The 20,391-nt window shown below is 43.5% G+C and overlaps 1 protein-coding gene across 9 annotated transcripts in view; it reads right to left on the reverse strand.

The window, feature by feature from the left end:
- Nucleotides 1-3,703: 3,703 nt before the first annotated feature.
- Rapgef6 (Rap guanine nucleotide exchange factor 6) overlaps nt 3,704-20,391 on the reverse strand; it is a 149,734-nt gene continuing 133,046 nt past the window's right edge. For 6 of the 9 annotated variants that reach the window (XM_069993676.1, XM_069993675.1, XM_069993674.1 and 3 more), the window contains 5 exons: nt 20,063-20,200; nt 13,371-13,599; nt 10,401-10,903; nt 7,245-7,559; nt 3,704-6,405 (listed from right to left, as the gene is read on the reverse strand). In XM_069993676.1, the coding sequence (XP_069849777.1) occupies nt 6,380-6,405; nt 7,245-7,559; nt 10,401-10,903; nt 13,371-13,599; nt 20,063-20,200 (1,211 nt within the window). In that variant the 3' untranslated portion in view covers nt 3,704-6,379. Of the gene's footprint in view, nt 6,406-7,244; nt 7,560-10,400; nt 10,904-13,370; nt 13,600-13,793; nt 16,674-20,062; nt 20,201-20,391 lie in introns of those variants that run through there. The other 3 variants (XM_069993683.1, XM_069993682.1, XM_069993679.1) reach the window with 2 other exon arrangements.

Consider the following 20,391-nt stretch of genomic DNA (forward strand, 5'->3'; position numbering starts at 1 on the left):
ATTTTATCAAATGTACACAATGATTCCTGCCTACTTTCAGGGTCTATTTGCTCAGAAAGTCCTTTTCCATCCTATCACCCTGAGCCCCTTCTTTATCAATGCGATGTTTATTTATGGTCATGGGTTTTGAACTCAGGGCCTGGGTGCTCTTCAGCTGAAGGGTAGCATTCTACCACTGTGAGTCACAACACTACTTCTGATTTTCTGGTGGTTAACTGGAAATGGGTCATGGAGTTTCTTGCTTGGGCTGGCTTTGAACTGTGATCCTCAGTAGCTAGGATGACAGGCATGAGTTTTTTTTGGTCAGTGGTAGGGCTTGAACTCTGGGCCTAGACACTGTCCCTCAGCTCTTCAGCTCAAGGCTAGCACTCTACCACTTGGGCACCACTTCCGGTTTCTGAGTGGCTTATTGGAGATAGGAGTCTCACGGACTTTCCTGCCCAGGCTGAGGCAGCTTGAGTAGATAGGATTACAGGCGTGTGCACCAGCACCTGGCTGGGTCTTACTTTGACCCAACTTGCTATCATTTGATTGTAGAGTTATGCACATTCACATTTAATGTTACTGAAAGGTATGCTGTATTTCCTGTCCTTTTTTTGTGTTGCTGTTTCTTTCATCTTTCTGCTTCCTAATCTCTTCTAGTAGGGTTTCTTTCCTATATTTTTGTTTTCATTTCCCTTCTGTGAGTGATTCATGTAAGTATATTTTGCAGTGTTGCTTTATGGTGGATGACTTTCATTTTTCATGGAAGGTTTTTATTTTTCCATCAGTTATTACAGATAGTTCTGCTTATTACAGTAATCTATGTTGGCATCTGCTTTTCCAAGTTGAAATATGTCTTACAAATCCTTCCTGCACTTAGTATCATGTTGAGAAGTCTGCTTTTGTTATTATACTGGCGTGCCATGGCAAGTTCCAGCTTTCAATGTTCTCTCTTCTGTATGTTTAGTGTTTTTACTGGGTCTGGGGGCGCTGGGATGTGTGACGTGAACGACCACTTTTATGAGGGTCGGGGTGGATTGGCCGTTTTTTTTTTGGTTAGTCACGGGGCCTGAGCTCTGGGCCTGGGCGCTGTCCCTCAGCTCTTCAGCTCAAGGCTAGCGCTCTACCACTTGAGCCACAGCACCACATCCAGCTTTTTTTCTTTTTTCTTATGTGGTGCTGAGGAACCGAACTCAGGGCCTCAGGCATGCAAGGCAAGCACTCTACCACTGAGCCACCTTCCCAGCTCCATGGTTTGGCCATTTTGACTGAGCTTCTTCCTCAAAATTTGTAGGACCTCTTGGTATTTTTTCTAATACCTTTGACCTAATTTTCCTGCAATTGTTTTCAGCTTCTGCACTATTACCCCAGGCTTTTCAATTAAGTTTATTTGGGTAGTTGAGTTTATCTGTAGAATTTTGGTTCCCCACCCCCCCCCCCCCAAATCATTGAATTTCTCTAATTTCCCACATTATTACCTTATTTCAGCAGCTGCTTGTACTCATTCAGTTTCTCATTTGGTTAAAAAGCTTTGAAAAAAAAAAAGATTCATTTTTGTTTATTGAGCTCAATGGCATTTATTTTTCTAAGTCCTTTATGGTGCTATTACTGGCTTTTGAGGGAGACGCTGCCTCTTTTTTGTGAATTTTGTGATCTTTTGATGATTTACACATGTGGGTCCAGGATTTGAGAGACTTCACTGTCCTGTGTCCTTCTTGCAGCTGTGTTGAGAGTGATGGCTGGGGTGGTGTGAAGAAGGGTGGGATCACAAACAGCCAGTTTCAGTGCTTGAGACCCCATGTGTGGAACTCTTCTTCCTGAGTAAGGAAACCAGTTTTGGCAGGCTCTAATGAAGATCTGATCTTTTTAGATGAATATAGGATCCAAGATGTACCTTTGTGCTGTCGGAAGAAGGCTGGAGGGGCTGGTCCTAGTGGAGAAATACTAGCTTGCTTTCTCTATGATGGGAAGGGTGAGGTGCTATGCTTGCACATAGGTGAGATTAATGGGAAGGTGGAGAAGGGTAAAAAGAAAATGCTGGATTAGTGAGTGGGGAGATAAAAGTGGGATGGAGGCGTGGCTTAAGTAGAAAAACACCAGCAGAGCAAGTTCAAATCCTGGTATCAGAAAAATAAAGTGACATGAAACAAGGGTGGATTTAGGTAATCAGGAAGAGTTAGGGATGGGGGAGCCAGGGGTAGAAGAGTGTGAGAAGAATCCTACTTATAGAGAAAGGGGGATATAAATGGAGAGGAACTCTGATCCAGATGGGAACTGAAAGACAGGTATGGCGTGTAGATGTGAACTTCAGAGAAAAGCAGCAAAACACAGATTCAATGGTATAAGAAGTCTGTGCTAGAATGTGTAAGTTGAAAGGTGAATGGCATTTATCTGAGAGAAAAGAAAGACCATAAGTTAACTGCAAGAAACATGTCTCTGTCTATTTACATGGCTTCTCTGCAGGGTGGCGAGGCTGCTCTAGGCCTGGCTTCACGCGAGGCTCTGCTCTCACATGCCTCGTGTGGCTGCCTCAACTGTTTAGTTTCTGTAGGCTGGGGTGTCCCATGAGCACCCTGCATTGGGGACAGGCTGGGGTGTCCCATGAGCACACTGCATTGGGGACAGAGACAGCTTTTTGTGGTGGGATCTACAGCTGCTGCCCAGGTGTCTCTGCTCCGCGGCTGGCCGGGAACTCATTCCTCCATGTCCTGGTGCTATTTCTGCAGCTTTGCGGTGTCCTTTCCTCATGTGCATTTTATAAGCGATTTATGCCAAAGTTCTATGGTACTGTGTCCGTGGGCAACCAGTTAAGCTGCAATTGCTCCTTTTTCCACTATCTGGTATAGAGAGGGCAAAGAATGCCCCCCAGCACAGCCTTCCCCGTCACCGTTTCCCATGGTGGGGATGAGGCTTGTGGTTTGCCTGTTCCCACTGCTGAATTTGTTGGTTCCTTGGCAGGTCTGATTTTATCTTGGTTTCCAGATCCAAACTCCATGCTGTTGCTACTCTGCTTTAATCATTTCTCTAATTCCTGAGTACTTGCAAAATCCTTGTAGTTTCTCCTTTCTTCCATGTTCCCTTGTAGTTTCTCCTTTCTTCCATGTTCCCTAAGAATCTGCTTGCTCTTGGGTCACTGGGCTCTTCTCATTTGCCAAGATGCTTTCAATCTGCATCATCATCTGCTGGCGTTTAGGCCCCACCAGATAATCCAGGATCTTATCTCAAATTGCCTAATTATATCCACAATAGAATAACTCATGTTCTTGCCATCAGTATTTGACTTATCCATTATTCAGCCTACCATGTTTGTACTTCATATCTCAGCTAAAAGGAAAGCCGGGGTTTCTGCTGGGATGGAATTAACTGGTAGGGAATTTTACAAAGCGTGCTAAATCAGAATCTGATCTCATGGAAGAAATGTCCCCAAGACCTACAAAAAACAGTCTTGCTGTGGCAAATGCACCTAGCCTCCCATGTTACAGTCTCTCTCTTTTTTCACTGAAAAGGATTCAGACCTGGCTTGGAGTATTGCTGCAGAATTCTCTTCAGGAGTGGGTCATACTCGTTCCTTCATCAGCACCAGAAGGGCTGCCCACCGTCCTCTACCATTTTAAGAGAAATGTAAAGGCCCATATGCTTTAGTATTTTAACAGACCCTTCCAATTTCTCTGGAGACTGCTCAGCCTGGCGTTCTGGAATTCCCAGTAATGTGCAGGAAAGGTTTGGTGTACATTCTTTATTGATTCCACCAACTAATGTATTAGTAGATATGATACTTTTACATTCTCTTAACCAAAAATATAACAAATTATTTACACTCAGTAAAAATACAAAAAGCATACAGAGGCACTGTCTTTCTAAAAGACATAAGTTTATAAGTTTAAAGAGGTATCAAAAAATAGGCGACAAACATTGCTTGTTTCAGGGTACCTTACAATCACTGAATTGTGCAGTAGTTGTACTAATCAAATAGCAACTGTGCAGTTGTTTTTTGCTGATAAGTTTGCATGTTTTAGTTTTAAAAGATCAACTGCAGTCTAAATATTAAAACTTTTTAAAAAGCACAACAACAAAAGCTAAAGATGAACAGGGTTCAGTCGTCCGAGTGACACTAAAGGGTACATACTGGAACACAGCAGGGAAAGGCCACTTGTAGTTTGCTGACTACAGCTGCACTTCTAGCTAGGAGTGGAGGTGAGGACTCTTGTCCTGAAAGCTTCGGTCTAGAAATGTGGATGGATCTACCAGTTCTCCAAAGCTTTGATTGGAAGAAATTTTGCTGAAACTTACCATTTGGCAAAGGTTTGCACTCAGGGTTCCTGCAGGCTTCAATAGACATTCATAACGTAAGAACTAGGTATTTGGAACTGAAGCAAACTACAGGCTTTTAATTAAGGCTTTCCTTTGTTCTGGTTCTATGAGAAACTTAAGAAAGGACTTTCTTGTGCTCTAAATTAAAATTAATTTTTTTTTGGGGGGGGTACTTGTCTAGGCAAGCACTCTGCCACAGCCCTTCATGAATTTTTAAGGGATTCATACATATTAAATGGTCACAAAGCATTTGGTTTTATTTCTGATCAATATGATCAGCTGATCCAAACACTCACAGTTAAAGCTAGATACAAAGGCAGCCACATGGTGCAAGCTCCAACCCACAAGGCCTCAGCTCTCTGTGCAGGGCATCATTTACACCATTCATGTAAGGCTTCATTTGATAGACCTGCTCAATGAAACAAGGACATGCTGTGCAGACAGTACATTTTCTGCACTCATGGACGGTGAGAATAAATATGCAACCACCTCAATGATGGTTATAGCAAAACAAAATTATGGGTAAACTAGTAGATTCATAATCAGAGGGAATGGTCTTTCAAACCAGGATTCTGGACTCAGGTTACCTTTTACAAGCAAGCCATGTAACTTGCATTTGAACACACCTGGGACTGACTAATTTCTAAGGCTTCAATTCAGAATGCTTTCTTCCCTCCAGGGGATTTTTTTTCAAAGACATGCCACTTTCCTAAAACAGAATCATTTTGATGAGAAAAACACACTATTTACGATTTTTAAATGAAGGTGATAAACAGAGAAATGCAACCATGGTTGTCTTAAGCTAAGCCCTGCATGGCCATATAAACGACATTCTGAAGTGAACCCATTGGCTTCAAAAGGATCTTGCTAATAGTACACCTATAAATGGCTTTGGCTTTTTTTGGTACAGAAATTTTACTTGCCTCTACATAAAAAAATGAAAAAGATATATAAACAATTTGTAAAAATCCACTTGATCTAGTAAACAGTTATTAAATATTTAAAGTTAAGTCCTTTCCAGGGCCAAAATTTGAATCAAGACAATCTTTTTCTCTGATGGTCATGGGGCTTGAACTCAGAGCCTGGGTCCTATCCCTGAGCTCTTTTACTCAAGACCAGCGCTATGCCAACTTGGGCCACTCCTCCTGGCTCTGAGTGGTTTATTGGAGGAGGTAAGTCTCACCAACCTGCCTGGGCTGGCTTTGAACCATGATCTTCAGATCTCAGCCTCCTGAGTACTTAGAGGATTACAGGCCACCAGCACCTAACAAGACAATCTCAGTTGCTCTTTCTCCCACAATTTTCAACCCAATTTCCAAGCCCTTGGTGGGCTCCTTAGGTTTACTAAGGGCCTCAAAGCCACAGGGGTTTTTCCAGATTGATGCAATCCAGTGCTGTAGGGGTGGTGTGCAGGCAGAAGACTCTGCAATGGCAAATTCATCTTCATGAGTCCAATGCTTTTTTTTTTTTTTTAAAGACTTAAAGCTCTCTACTTCTCACTCATAATAGATGAGTTCATTCTTTCACAATTAAGAGTTACTGCCCCTCAGCCTATCTGTGGCGCCCCCTGCACCGCACTGCCCAGGCACCACGCTGCACGCGTCAAACCCAGCTCCTCCACAAGGGTGATTCTCTGTCGGGTTGGACCAGAGACACTCTTATGGCCTCAAACACACATCAGCCCCCCCCCCCCCCCCTCCCCAACCACAGTACTTCAATAATAAGTTACTTTCCAAATACACAAGAATATCCTTGGTATTGGCCAACATTTTGAATGTGTCCACTAGCCCAAGCTATGGCTTGGAAATAATAATACCACTATGCTTTAAAAGATGTCTGGAAGGAAAATCAATAGTGATACATGGGACGACTCGAGTTTGCATTGGCAAATGTAGTCCTAAGGCAGGTCTGGCGCAGTCAGGCCCAGCATCCACAGCCGGAAACCACTTGCCTGCGGGGGGACTAAATGGCGGGCAGTCTCATTCAGGAGCGCAGGGAATGAAGCCTCTGGGTTAGTAGCAGCAGCCAGCAGACTCCGCTCGCTCCTCGACTTCCAGTGACCAGATTCAAGTGGGCGACTCAAAGGCTAGACTGCTGAGACCTGTTCATTTTCTGCCAAGTAAGAAAAACAAATCAACTAATATGTTAGAGAATGATCAAAGAAATCCAAGATAGCCCATCAAGACCTTTATTCTGAGGACACCTTGATGGCTAACAATAAACTGGACTTCTAGCAATTTTTTTTAAACATTTAATGACTGTTTTTCAAGGTATTGTCACACAAAGCTAGTCAAGAGTTTTGCTCTGCAAGATGTACTAATAAATAGCATCGTTTTAGTTTGGCATTTGAAACGTTTTCATGCATTAATATACACCACCGATGTCAAACATCTTCTGAAATTACCCTTAAATGACTGCTGCCCTTGTATCAACTCCATGTGAGTAAGAGTGCTTGGCACCTAACAGCCTGTCTTCGCTGACTGAAACGACATACTGAACTCAGGGCTTCGTGCTTGTTAGGCAGGCACTGTACACTGAGCCATGTTCTGGTTTTTCACCGGCTATTTTTAGGACAGGGTCTTAACTTCCCGGTGAGGTATACTGGTGCACTGCCGTGATCCTCCTTGGGGCTGGGATGATAGACATGTGGCACTGTACCCAACTTCTTCCACTAGATGGAGTCTTTAGGGCGTCTCTATCTGGGCTGTTCTGAGCGTCATTTCCCGTTCCTGTCTTCCACTGAGCTTGGGCTGACAAGCTGTGCAGAGCTGTGAGTTAAGACTGAAAGCCATCTTTTGACCTTTTTCTGCCCAGGCAAACCTTATTTTTTTGAAAAGAAATTTTAAAGCACTTACTTAAGAAAACGTTACTAGTGACTAAAGACCACCACAATAAAGACCATTCAGTATATAAAGCATTCATTTAAGACCATTAAGGTAATTGGCACGTACCATCTGCTCCGCTATCTGCATCAGTCACCTCTGTTAGTCTAGGACGGGATGGCTGCAAACTATGCCTGTGAGGCTGAGATACAGTCTTCGAGGGGCCGCAGGCCACAGGACTGCTACTGAGAGAAGCTGGTGGTGGCCTACAGAGGCTGTTCTGCATCATCTTTGACCTTTGCACTGCCACACTATACTCTGGAGGTTTTAGGTGCGGGTGGGGTCCTTCCTGGAGGTCGGCTAGAGAGATCCCCAGGTATCCTGGAGGAGTGGGAGGCGGCTCCCTAAACCTACCGTCCTTCCTGGGTGATGTGACACAGTATACTGGTATGAAAAATAAGCAATGGAAACGTTAATAAAAAAAATGAAAAAAAAGACATACTTAAAAAGAACTTAAAAACATACAAATGAAATAAATCTAAATACAATGACAGCAGGTTAAAACATTTTAAATAAACTTAACTTGTAAGTCTGTCTGCAGAGATGACCAAATTCACACTAAACACACACCTATACTATCACTATCGATGGGCGGTTTGCATCTGTCTGCTCCCTGAGAGCGGAATGCTGTTCTCAGGCACTCCTATCCAGGCCAGGGAACTTTGCTGATATTCCTGGTAATTATTTTTCTGATTTTCAGTGGACATTAAGAACCACGGTGATTTAAATGCTTTCCCTTAGTTTGTAAACCCCCTGGACAAAGCCTAAAGCAGCAGAAATTCCAATCTACAGGATAACAGGCTCTGAACACCTTGACTGTGTGCAAAGTGCCTGCAGATAAGCAGAATACATCAGAGGGACATTAGATAATTCTAACATGAACTTTCTCACCAGAGGATTAGGGTTACTAAGCCTATCTTCATTTTATTATTTTTTTATTTTTTGGGTCCGGTCATGGGGCCTGAACTCTAGGCCTGGGCGCTGTCCCTCAGCTCTTCAGCTCAAGACTAGTGCTCTACCACTTGAGCCACAGCACCACTTCCGGCTTTTTTCATTTTGCTTATGTGGTGCTGAGGAATCGAACCTAGGGCTTCATGCATGCAAGGCTAGCGCTCTACCACTGAGCCACCTTCCCAGCCCAGTTTATCTTCAATAAACAATTATAAATTGATTATGAAAGTATATTTTCAACAGTCATTAAGTATCTTAAAATGGCTAAACACATATAAACTCTATTATGTAACATCAAGGTCAGAAGGGATGTGTTTCCATTTGGGGACAGATGGGCGGGCTGGTGATGGTAAGGTTGTCAAGAGAAGACAAGCATGAAGTCTGATTTGCCCAAATGCCAAGCAATGGTAGATTCTAAAATCTGTATTCTCAAATAGACAAAAAGGTGGTTTTGTTTTTTTCCGGGGGTGAATGGAAGAGGGGTACTGGGGTTTCAACTCAAGGCCTCAAACTCGGTATGTTTGATCCATACCCCCTCAGCTTTTTACTGCTTTAGTTTTTCAGATGGGTTCTCTTTTTGCCCTGAGACCAGCCTTGGATTACAATCCACTACCTCCCAAACTGAGACAAACTGTTTGAGTTACTGTCTGTCTTATTTGTTGATATAGTTTCACTCTGAGCTCATCCTCTCAAAGTAACCAGGATTATGGGTGTGAATAACCATGAGTGATGAGAAAGGTTTTTCTTTTTTTTTTTTTGGTCTTTGTTTTTCTTCCTGGCACTGGGGCTTGAACTGAGGGCCTGGATGCTGTTCTGGAGCCTCTTTGTGCTCAAGGCTAGTGGCTCTACCACTAGGCCACAACACCATACCTGGCCTTTTCTGAGTGGTTTACTGGAGATAAGAGTCTCATGGAGGGCTGGGAAGGTGGCTCAGTGGTAGAGCGCTTGCCTTGCATGCATGAGGCCCTGGGTTCAATTTCTCAGCACCACATAAGCAAAAAAGAAAAAAGCTGGAAGTGGCGCTGTGGCTCAAGTGGTAGAGTGCTAGCCTTGAGCTGAAGAGCTGAGGGACAGCGCCCAGGCCCAGAGTTCAGGCCTCACGACTGACCCAAAAAAAAAAAAAAAAGAAAAAAGAGTCTCATGGATTTTCCTGCTTGGGCTGGCTTTGAACTGTGATCCTCAGAGCTCAGCTTCCTGAGTAGGATTACAGGAGTGTGCCCGGCTGAGTCTTACAACTCTGCACACAGATTTGTATATCCTGAGTGGTAATCTATAAAGACTTACTAAACAAATCCTTACAAAAAACTCCCAATGTACAATGTAATTTGAAAATAAACCTAAAAATTTCCCTTTTATATTTCAGTAATTACATGTGTCATTATGAATAAAGAATTACAAGTTGATTATGAAAATATAGATTCAACATAGACATTTCATGTAAGTAAAAAAGCAGGGGCTTTTATAGTTAAATGTATGACTCAGGGAGCACAATAATTAACTATCTGATGGCTAAATACACTAAAATTTGGAAGGGGCTGGGTGATGGAGCTCACACCTGTAGTCCTAGCTACTCAGAAGGCTGAGATCTAAGGACTGAAGTTCATTGCTAGCCAAGGCAGAAAAGTCCATGAGACCATTTCCAATTAACTAGCAAAAGCTGGGCTGGAGGTATGGCTTGAAAGGTAAAGCACCAGCTGAGCAAGTATAAGGCCCCGAGTTAAAACTCCAGTATCTTAAAAAAACAAAAAACAAAAAACAAAAAACACAGAATGGAACTGATGAGTGAACATTCATGATGCCAGGAAGGTGACTGAGAATGTTCTGGATTTCTTTTTTGAACCCATGGCCTTGTGCATGTGGTGGCAATGCTATCTGTAGCAAGTCTGCTCTGCGTTTCTTCTGTCATTTTTGCTGTCTGAAGTGAGCAGAGTTAACTGTGGTCCAAATACTTGATAAGGAGAAGACCCTTTAATTACGATTTTTCATAGTAATGTGATGAGATTCTTCAAATAAAAAAAATGTGACAAACTGTATCTTTCATGTTCCTAATTATTCACCTTCGCACCAGATTTTCACTTTAATGACTATCTGCCCTAAAATCTTCCAGAAGTCATGAATGCTGAAAACAATTTGTGGAGGAAAAAAAAGGAGAGTGAGCATAAAATCCTAGGTCAAGATACCTCCAGCTCAGCGCCACCATCTCTGAGTGCCAAAGACACAAAACAACACCCCCCCAACCACACCCCTCGCTTACCAACCACACCCCTCACTTACCAATCAAGCCCTTCTCCGTACTTGAAGTGACGGTTTTGTAAAGTGGGTCAGTGGCGTCCTTGGGGTCCGAGCTGTCGGCTGTGTGGGCAGGGGTCCTGTCCGTCACTCTGCGTCTGACTGTCCCGTAGTTGGGCTCACTTGCGTCTGACAGCGAGCTGGACGAAGCCCAACTCTGTCGCAGCTCATCAGTCTCCAGGCTTCCTTTACACTGGCCACAAGTTCGAGAGCAGCTTTTAGGACAGGAATGGGGCTCACAGTCTGTGGGTTCAACTTCAGCAATGGGATCGTCCAAATGAGTATGTCTGTAGGAATTCAAAAAGTCCCAGCTTTTTGGGTTTGGAAGGTTTTGGAAGTTGTCATGGGAACTGCTTGAACAGGAAGTCCAACTTCCTCGACCGCTGTCAGCCGCTTCTATGATGACGTGCTCATGAGAAATTTCCTCACTGCTCGTGGAAGATGAGACGGCTAAGCCCTTGATTAAAGATGACTTCGAAAGTGCCCACCTAATTTGGAGATAACGCACAGAATCAACTTGCTGGCTGACTGGAAAATCTCTCCACTGCTTTATTACTGCGCGTAAGAAACTACAGAACACACAGCAAGAAATACTGAAAAACCTCAAATACAAGGTTTCCTCGACAATTTTAAGTGATTTTTAAATGAAAATTCAAAAATGAAGTTTGGTATACAATTGTAATTTCTTTTTTTTTGTTGTTGGTCGTGGGGCTTGATGGTATACAATTGTTATTGCTGTCTTAGCCCAGGATGGCCTCCAGCTCTCATCCTGCCTCAGCCTCCCCTGTGCTGGTGTTTTGCAAGAGTGCACCCCAATTCCTGTCCCGAGTAGACGTGTTCATTCGTGGCCACTACCTCACTACATATAGAATTAAGAATTCCCAACTTGAGGAACCTTTTCTTCTTTTTCGCAACACTGAGGTTCAACTCAGGACCTTGTACTTGTTACACAGGCAGTCTATTGCCATTTGAGCCAGCCCTCTAGACTGCATGTTTTGTTTTTCTTTGTACAGCTATTAGTCCAGTAATGCCAAGAAACAGCAACTTCCCCAACCACCTGAGCGGATCCTGGTGCTGAGCACCTCCCGCTCCCCCGCACTCATGGGTCTGCTAGAAACAGTGGCAGCGGCGCTCCATTTTCAAGACAAGGCATTTGACCCTGAGTGGAAGGTTACCAGTGTCTTGTGGACGTCCCAAAGTTTGTGCAGATGAACACAACTGATTAGAAGAGGGCTGGTTAGCAAGGGAGCAAAAAAAAATGATAAAATGGGCACTAACTCTATGTACCAGAAAGAATGTACCAAGAAAAGCTTGGCAGTCATAGGAGAAAAAAGGCAGTGGAGACAGTGAAAAGCCCACTTTCACAGTCCAACCAACTTCAAGAGGCGCGTGCATGCCAATCACCCAGCTGGAAGTAATGGAACTTAGGACATCTGGGAGAAAATGAACTTGGACCAATAGCGAACTGTGTGTGTGTGGGAGGGAGGGGGTGTGTCCCCCACGTGCTAGCAATAAAAAGTGCTTGTTATCTTTGAAGAAAGTGTCTGCCATTAGACAAGACACCCAATCTTGAAATCTTGCCATCAAAGGGTTGACCAGGACTGCTTTGAGGACGCGTCTACCTTTCTAACCCCCACTCTCCCTACTTAACCCAAGGCCAGTGTGTGGCCTCTGAGGACAGCTGAAGATGGGCTGCAGTGCTGCCTTCCCACGCTGCCTTTCTCTGTCCTCTCCGTGTGTCTCTACTTCACATATGGCTGGACTTTGGGCCTGGGGTATGACTGGGTTTCAGTCCTCCTCTCCCAGCCTGTCAATCAGGGCACATGGCACGTGGCCTTCTATGTACAACCCACTGAAGCAGCCTTTACTCTTACAGAATATGAAGAACCACCTTCCCCCGTCAACAGCAGGCAGCCTTCGAAGTTTTCTGTTTGCTTGTTTTCAGTGGGACAGCGCCTGGCACATGCTAGGCTGACACACTTAACCCCTGGTCATGCCCTCAGCCCTTTGTCATTTTAGTGTTGTTTTTTTTTTGGACAGTCATGAGTCTTGAACTCTGGGGCCTGGGTGCTGTCCCTGAGCTCTTCAGTTCAAGACAAACGCTCTACCGCTTGAGCCACAGCACCACTTCCAGTTTTCTAGTAGTTTATTGGAGATAAGAGTCTCATGGACTTTGCTGCCCAGGCTGGCTTTGAACCGCAATCCTCATATCTCAGCCTCCTGAATAGCTAGGATTACAGGTGTGAGCCACCAATGCCCAGCTTTTTTAGTACTTTTTTCATGCATTTTGCCCAGGGTTGGCCTCAGGCCACTTCTCCCGAGGAGTTGAGATCATAGGCATACACCACACACCTGGCTTGTTCAGGTGAGGTCTCACTAACTTTTTGCCCAGGCTGGCCTTGAATCATCATCCTCCTTGTTCTCTGCCTCCCAAGGAGCTGGTAATACAGGTATGTACTACTACACTCTGCCAAGTTCTTTTTTTTGTTGTTGTTGTTGTTGTTGGTTGTGGGGCCTGAACGCTGGGCCTGAGCACTGTCCCTCAGCTCTTCAGCTCAAGGTGAGTGCTCTACCACTTGAGCCACAGCGCCACTTCCAGCCTTTTTCTGCTTATATGGTGCTGAGGAATCGAACCTGGGACCTCATGCATGGGAAGCAAGCACTCTACCACTGAGCCACCTTCCCAGCCCCCACACACTTCCAAGTTCTAATTGATGGAGAAGACACATAATCATAGAAAGTCACCGAATTCAGTAATACTTGAGCTCATATCCATATGCCTTCCAAGTGGTCCCATTTTCATACTCAGCTTTATGAGCGTATGGCTTGGCCCTCATGTCCCTTCAAGGAATGTCTGACATCTGACGTCTACCATAGCGGAGGAGGTGCAATATCAAGTGTGGGATTTCTGCACAGCTGGCTTCTGTTTTAGAAGGCACAGGAAAGGATGCTTACCCAGAACCAAGCTGACTGTGCTCTCCTATTCCCAGAGGGTGATCGGACTTTTCCGAGGGGGCACTGAACTCGGGGCCAGTCAGGGGCTGGGACGAACCCCGCTCATCTGGAAGTGCAGCTGACATGGAGTCCACAGAGCAGTTGCTCACGATGCTGGACCGGGAGGAAATCTCGCTGTGGCTGGATTCAGACAAGTTGTCAGATTTAGCTGATGGTAAAAGTGTGTAACCTGAACAAGAAAGAAAACACTGATCAAGCTACAAAACAAGAGACAAGGTGGTGGGGGCAGCCAGGGATGGATACAGAAAAAATAAAATAAAAGGAACCAAAGAAAGCAGTGGCAAATCTGTCTTCACTTATGTGAGTGTAATGGTGCCCACTTCCCCCGCCCCCATTCCCCTACAGATCCTTCACCTACCTATCCACACCAACCCACGAAACTTCAAGACAGAGAAAGTCAAAACTCAGTACTACTGAGAAAATCTGTTTAAAGGAATACCTGCAGGCTCTCACACAGCTTCATCTATTCAATAAAATAAGGAATTAAAACACATTACAAGTAAGTATACACGGTACAGTTTCTCAACTTTGTAATCCTGTGCCCTAACTGACATAAACATTTCATTGTCTAACCTGAATTCAAAATACCATCTGCTGTAGAGCTAGCAATGGGAGTCAGGACTCAAAGGGAAGAACTGTATTTTGACTTTTTCAAGCAATATATACTTACCTGGATGTTCTGTTTATGCCACCTAAGAAGTCTTGCCACAAGTTGAGAGTTACTGTTTCAGTACTTTATTTTTGTTTATTCACAATGCTGAAGATAGAACCCAGGGCTCTGCATGTGCTGGGCAAATGCTCTACCTGAGCTGTACCTCTATCCCTGGTTCCAGTATTTTTAAGTAGATTTATATTTTAGATACGATTTTATATTTAGTTCCCTTTTCTTCACCAGCTTTCACAGAATATTACATTAAACACCCAAACAAGTCTATAAAATATATAATTAAAAAAAGAGCGTCTACACGTGTGAAACTCTTCTACGACTCACTGCACAGCAGTAAGCTACAAGATCTTATTTTCTGGGAGACAGGGGTAGGGATGGAGTCAGGTGAGAGGACCCAAAGCAAGTTGGAGGCATAACGGGTAAATGTACACATAGTCTGTTCTGATCCCTAGACGAAGTCATAGTTTTGTTTAGAAATAACATGATCCAGTAACCCAAACAAGCCATTCTTTGGTCTCTGGGAAGGGAATGGTATTCATTCTCTTGTTCACACAACAGTGAGGTCAACACTAGAACTCCTGGTAAGAACGAGAGGGTGGTACGCTGCAAGAATCTGAAGGGCCTCAGCTTCTTCATGTATGAAGAGGAAAGCAGCAACCTTAAAACACTAAGGTCCTTTTCTGCTTTTAAGGAGCTTACAGTTTATTCACGTGTGAATGCAAATCAAGAAAAACAAAGTTATTGTGTAATCACCTTAAGTGGTAGAATTATTTCAAAGAGAAATAAGCCAAGTGGCTTATGGGGCCAAGACTCCGGTCAGCCAAGGCCAGGTAGTCTTCCCAAGTTTATTCAGGAATCCCTGAACCAAGGGATCAGTGTTCACGAACTGATTTAGTTAATAATTTTTGGGGGTACTAGGATTTGAACTCAGGGCTTTGGGCTATTGTCATAGAGTGGCTCTATCACTTGAGCCATGCCCACAGTCCTTTTTGCTTTAATCATGTGTTTATGGTGGGGCTGGCCCAGATGGTGATCCTTTTATTAATGTTCTCATATGGCTGGGATGACAGGCATGCTACCATACCTAGCGTGCTCTGTTGATTACAATGGGAGCCTCTTGAATTTTCTGCCTGGGCTGGCCTTAAACTTTCATCTTCCGGATCATCAGCTCCTGAGCAGCTAGGATCACAGGCATTAGTCACTAAGCCCAGCTTGATTTGTCAATTAAAAAAAATTATAATTATAAAGCATAGAGTGATTGGTCAGTTTTCAATAGTTCCAAGAAAACAGTAAATGAAAAAAAAAATTAACCCTTCCTTAAAAGGAGTTGTTCTTTTATGGAATATCCTTGCTTTACTATTTCAAAAATTGTCTTTGTTAATATTTCTCAAACACTATTCTGAGAAGCTTCTGAAAAGCTGATTAAAATACACATACTTGGCTAATTTCTGGCAATTCATGTCTATGAACTTAGGGATGGAACTCTAATTCCCTCTAAAGTAAGTTTCACAGGTGTTGTCTGAGATCTGTGAACTGTGGATGGTGTAAGAAGTGAATGAGGGAGGGGCTGGGATGTAGCTCAGTAGCAAAGCACTTGCCTAGCAGGTGCAATGCTCTGGGTTTGATCCCCAGTACCAGAAAAGACGACGACGAGAAGTGTACTTTGGAACTTCTTGCCTCTCAATCACTTCTCTGTCCATTAGTTTATAAGGTAGCTGAAGTACCAAGATGGCAAATAAATTCAGAGGTAAAAGTTGGAATGGGATTGTAAGTTGGGTTTTATGGTGAAAGTGAACCCTGGTTCCTCAAAAAGCTCCCTCGGATTTCACTCAAACTCAGCTGCTGCCAGTAGGAAATAAAGCAAACTACAGAAAACAAAAGCATCATCTTTACTAACTGAATACATTAGTAATATATAACATATATACAAATAAGGCACTTCAATATTACTTTGTTGTAATACTGATCATAAAATGCTTAGCAAGAGAAATTCACTAAATTGTCTGTCCGACCTTTAACAAGTTGCTTAATTCAAGCTACATTTACATTAATAACTGGAAACAAACTTGACACTAATGAAATAAGGCACTGTCCTCAGAGCGTCTTTCTCCTTTTAGACTTGAATCGTGTATAGAAGCAGCGCAAAGCATTACTGTCGCCTCTGCTATTGGAATTGAAGATGGTACTCCCTTTCTCATCTTTGATGTTGCTCCCAACATCCTTCACTTTCTCAGAGCTGTCTGTAGCTTGATGGTGATCTGCGTCCTCTTTTTGGCTGTGGACTAGCCTCTCCCTTGAAAAAGCTCTTTCCCTAAATCTTCTAAACGGGGATGTCATTCTTTTTCTGGTTGTGTCATCACAACATGTCCTGTCTCTATCCTCCTCAGTGGCTTTCTTGATCCTGTCTGTTCTTTTGGCTGTGCTCCCGGTAATCTGAAGGATTTTCTTTTGCAAGTAAACCCCACCTATTCCGGGGCAGCTCTGGCCACTGATCTCGGTGCTGGACTCACAGGGAGGGGATGAGGAAGGCCCTGAGGGGCGGAGCAGGATGCTGGGATCAGATAGGACACTGCCAACTGGAGGGAGAGATGCAAAAACCCTGACATGGTCAATCCATTCTTTCCAAATTCATCACAATTCACCTGCTTTATATAACATCACACTGTTAAAATTAAAATCTAGTAACATATTCTTAATGCACGGAAAATGAACTACATAGCATTAACACATTACTTATCCCAAGACAGAATGCAGGAGAGAGATTACCTTGATCAGAAAAGGCTGTTATAAAAACACATTATAAAAGCAAGCCCAATTGGTAAAATTCTAAGGACAAATAGGACAAGAATGTGAGGTAATCATAGCCATTTCTCAAGAGAAATGTTTATGTCTAGAATTTTCAGGTGGATTTTAATAAGAAAAAGTTTCGTAAAACCCGAACAGGACATACAGCATATTCAACAGGTGCATTTATAAAGCACTGCTTTCCTGCAGGATAGAGCTTGATTTGCTTATTTCTTGCCCATTTTTGTTCACTCAGTACTTGTAAGTAAGCACCTGAGCTGCTAGTCCCCTCTGCCCCGTCTCCCCTTCCTTGCTGGGAAGTGAATTAGTCCTCTGATAGTTCCACAGACACAGGGCAGAGCTGGACGATACCCCTGAGGTCTGTAAACATATCTTGTCCTTTGCTTTTAGAGTAGATGACACTTCTGCTTTGCAACTAGAGGAAGTCCCTCTTTTATCCCAATATACTTTAAGACAGAAAGAGAAAGCATGTAGACCTAAATTACAGAGATGCAAAGATGCAAAAGTATGTTTTTCCCTGACTTTGTGGGCAAATCATCAAATTTCAGGCTTGTTACTGTAAAAGGACAAACATTAGGATAATGTGAACAGCAAAGGGAAGGTTTTTTTTTTAAAGGTTTGCATTTAGATAAACCTATCTATTTAAAGGCAGGAGATTATTTTTCTATAAACATACAACTAGCAAAAATATAAAATGAAGCATCGTTTCCAATGCTCCTGGGTGTTCCAAGATGGAAGCTAACCTCCTTCAGCTCCAAGGAAAACGATGTTCAAGGTCTTATGATTTTTAAAACTTTGTACTTGTTTAAAATTCTCCTTGTGAAAAACATGAAATAGGCTATATTAAAAAGTAAATTATTAGAACGCAACTAATTTCAAAGCTCAATAAGAACTAAGAACAGACCCTCGTAATGTTCTTTTTTATGTTTAGCCATGTAACTATTTCTGTTTTTAATAGATACTTTTTATTAAGATACTGTACAGAGGGGTTATAGTTACATGAGCAAGGTAATGAGTGCACTGACATGTTTTTGCTCAACCACAGATTTGGACAAAAACATTTCTATGCAAACTTCTGCAGTCAGTTGGAGCTTTGGCCAAACACACAGAACAATCTCGAACAGTTTTGTGGAGAATTGTGTCAGCCTTCAGTAAAAATAACTTTAATAAGCTCACGGCTCTGTCAGCATCACGGTCAGCACTGAGGGACAGTGGGAGGAGCGCTCTAGTCCAAAGTGTGTGGATTTCCCGTTGCAGTAAGCAATGGAGGAACTGTCCTGTCCTCCATCCCCTCCCCTAACACAGCTGTTAGGGGAACACGTTCTGTTCACAGAGCTGTTTACAATGGGCTGGACGGCTGCCCACCTTCCCCAAGGGGAGGAGGCTGTGGATCACTTCTGCCAGAGGGTTAAGAGCACATGGACACTGCTCATCTGGATCATCTGTCTAACCAGAGGCCTTGCTGCCAGTCCCACTGTCAGCACTGAATGAGAGAGGACACACCTCCATGTGCTTCAAAGCGAGTGTGATCTACCACTGGAGCAGAAGCTTGTTATAAATACACCCATTGCATATGTATTTTATGTCCTGTTATTTCCATGTAGCACTCACTCTTTAGTAAAAATGTGAGTGAACATTCCCATCTCTGGTGTGAGCACAGAAAGGGCAGGTTGGCCTGGGGTGGCAACAGAGAAGAGACAAGACACTGTACCACACTCTGGGCTTTATGCAACATATGCAATGAAACCCCAGCTTACAGAAAAGTAAAATACCAACAGGCACAGCAGGGGGCAGAGCCAGGGTTCGTTCAAATTTAGATCTGATGTTACCACACATCACTAACACAGAGCAGATAGTAAGAACATGCCCTGAAGAGATGAGACTCAGAGCAGGGGCTGCTCTTTCCTGCTGGAATGACGCTGTCTCTCTGACACATGCTCCATACTGTGCTGTAATCACCATTGTTTGGTATCTGGGGGAACTGGGGGTTGAACTTGCATGTGGTAGGCAGGTGCTTTACTCCTGGAACCACATTTGTCCTTCTTTTGCTTTAGGGACAGGGTTTTGTGCATTTGCTCGGGCCAGCCTGGCTGTGACCCTCCTGGTTATGCTTTTCAGGTAGCTGATGACAAGTGCACCACACCCAGATACTGCTTGAGATGGGGATCTTGGTAACTCCCCTCCCCCCCCCCCATCAGTTGTGGGGCTTGAACTCTGGGCCTGGGCGCTGTCCCTCAGCTCTTCAGCTCAAGGCGAGCGCTCTACCACTTGAGCCACAGCACCACTTCTGGTTTTCTGGTGGTTTATTGGACTTTCCTGCCCAGTGCAATCCTCAGATCTCAGCCTCCTGAGTAGCTAGGATTACAGGTGTGAACCACCAGCTCTGGGCCTCGGTAACTTTTTGCCTGGGCTGGTTTTGACCCACAAACATTCTGGGTCTTTGCTAGCCACATAAAATGGCATCTCCTTGTACTGCCCAGGCTAAGAAAAGTTTGGGCATGAATTAGGAAAATGTACGTGCAAGATTTCATTTTTTACATCACAAAATTCTGAATAAATCCCATAAAGGTAAATGTTATTTTAAAGCTTGATAAAGGAAAAAAAGACATTCTATTAGAAAGAGCAAAGCATCAACCTCAACATTTCTTTCTAAATATTTTATAGTTGGTTAAAAACTTTGTAGATATTTTTGCAAATACTCCGTAGAAATGTTCAAGTATAGAAAAATTTGACAGATAGTAACACTAAGAGCTGGCACAGACCAAAATAACCACGACTTCTGTCTTCATTTTTATGTATGCTTCTCACCCTATCACACTTTGAATAATGGATTCCTAGTTACATGAACACTTGAATAAATCAACAAGAAACATCAAAGATCAAAAAGTAGGCTTTGAGAATTATGCTTTTCTGGATGCTTTTTTATAATTTGCTCTTTAAAAAAAGACACGATTTTTTAGTAGTTGGAATTACCATTCAACCGATCAGTTTATGAACATAATGTACCTTGGATATCATCCACTTCTTTTCCATCCCCCGAAAGTTCTTAATTTTGCAGGCTATGTAGTAAATTTATGACTGTATTCTTTCCTATCACTTGTGTATAGACGGAAAAGCAAAGGTTGTGTTGGAAAGCACTGGATGGGAGCAGCTGACTTACCTTTGCGCAGGGAGCCCTGAGGAGACGCGGGGGGACTGGAATGCAGAGAGGACGCCACGGAGACAGTGTCTTCTGCATGTCTCTTACCACTGACTTCTTCAGCGCCTAAAACTTTCTGAGGTAAATTTGTACCTAAAACTACAACCAAAGAAGCCAATGAACATCAGTCACCTGGACGTGCGGCTGCCTAGACTGCTACGTAAGCAGAGCCACTGGTGCACAACGGCTAGTGTTGCCACCCGGATGCTGGTGAGGGACGGCCGCGGGTCATGGCAGATTCTTCCATCTAGGTTTCTCATTCAATGTCAGCTGGTCAGCCCTACCACACT

The sequence above is a fragment of the Dipodomys merriami genome, unplaced genomic scaffold (genome assembly GCF_024711535.1).
Source record: "Dipodomys merriami isolate MVZ:Mamm:240054 unplaced genomic scaffold, mDipMer1.0.p SCAF_44, whole genome shotgun sequence".
NCBI classification, from domain to species: Eukaryota; Metazoa; Chordata; class Mammalia; order Rodentia; family Heteromyidae; genus Dipodomys; species Dipodomys merriami.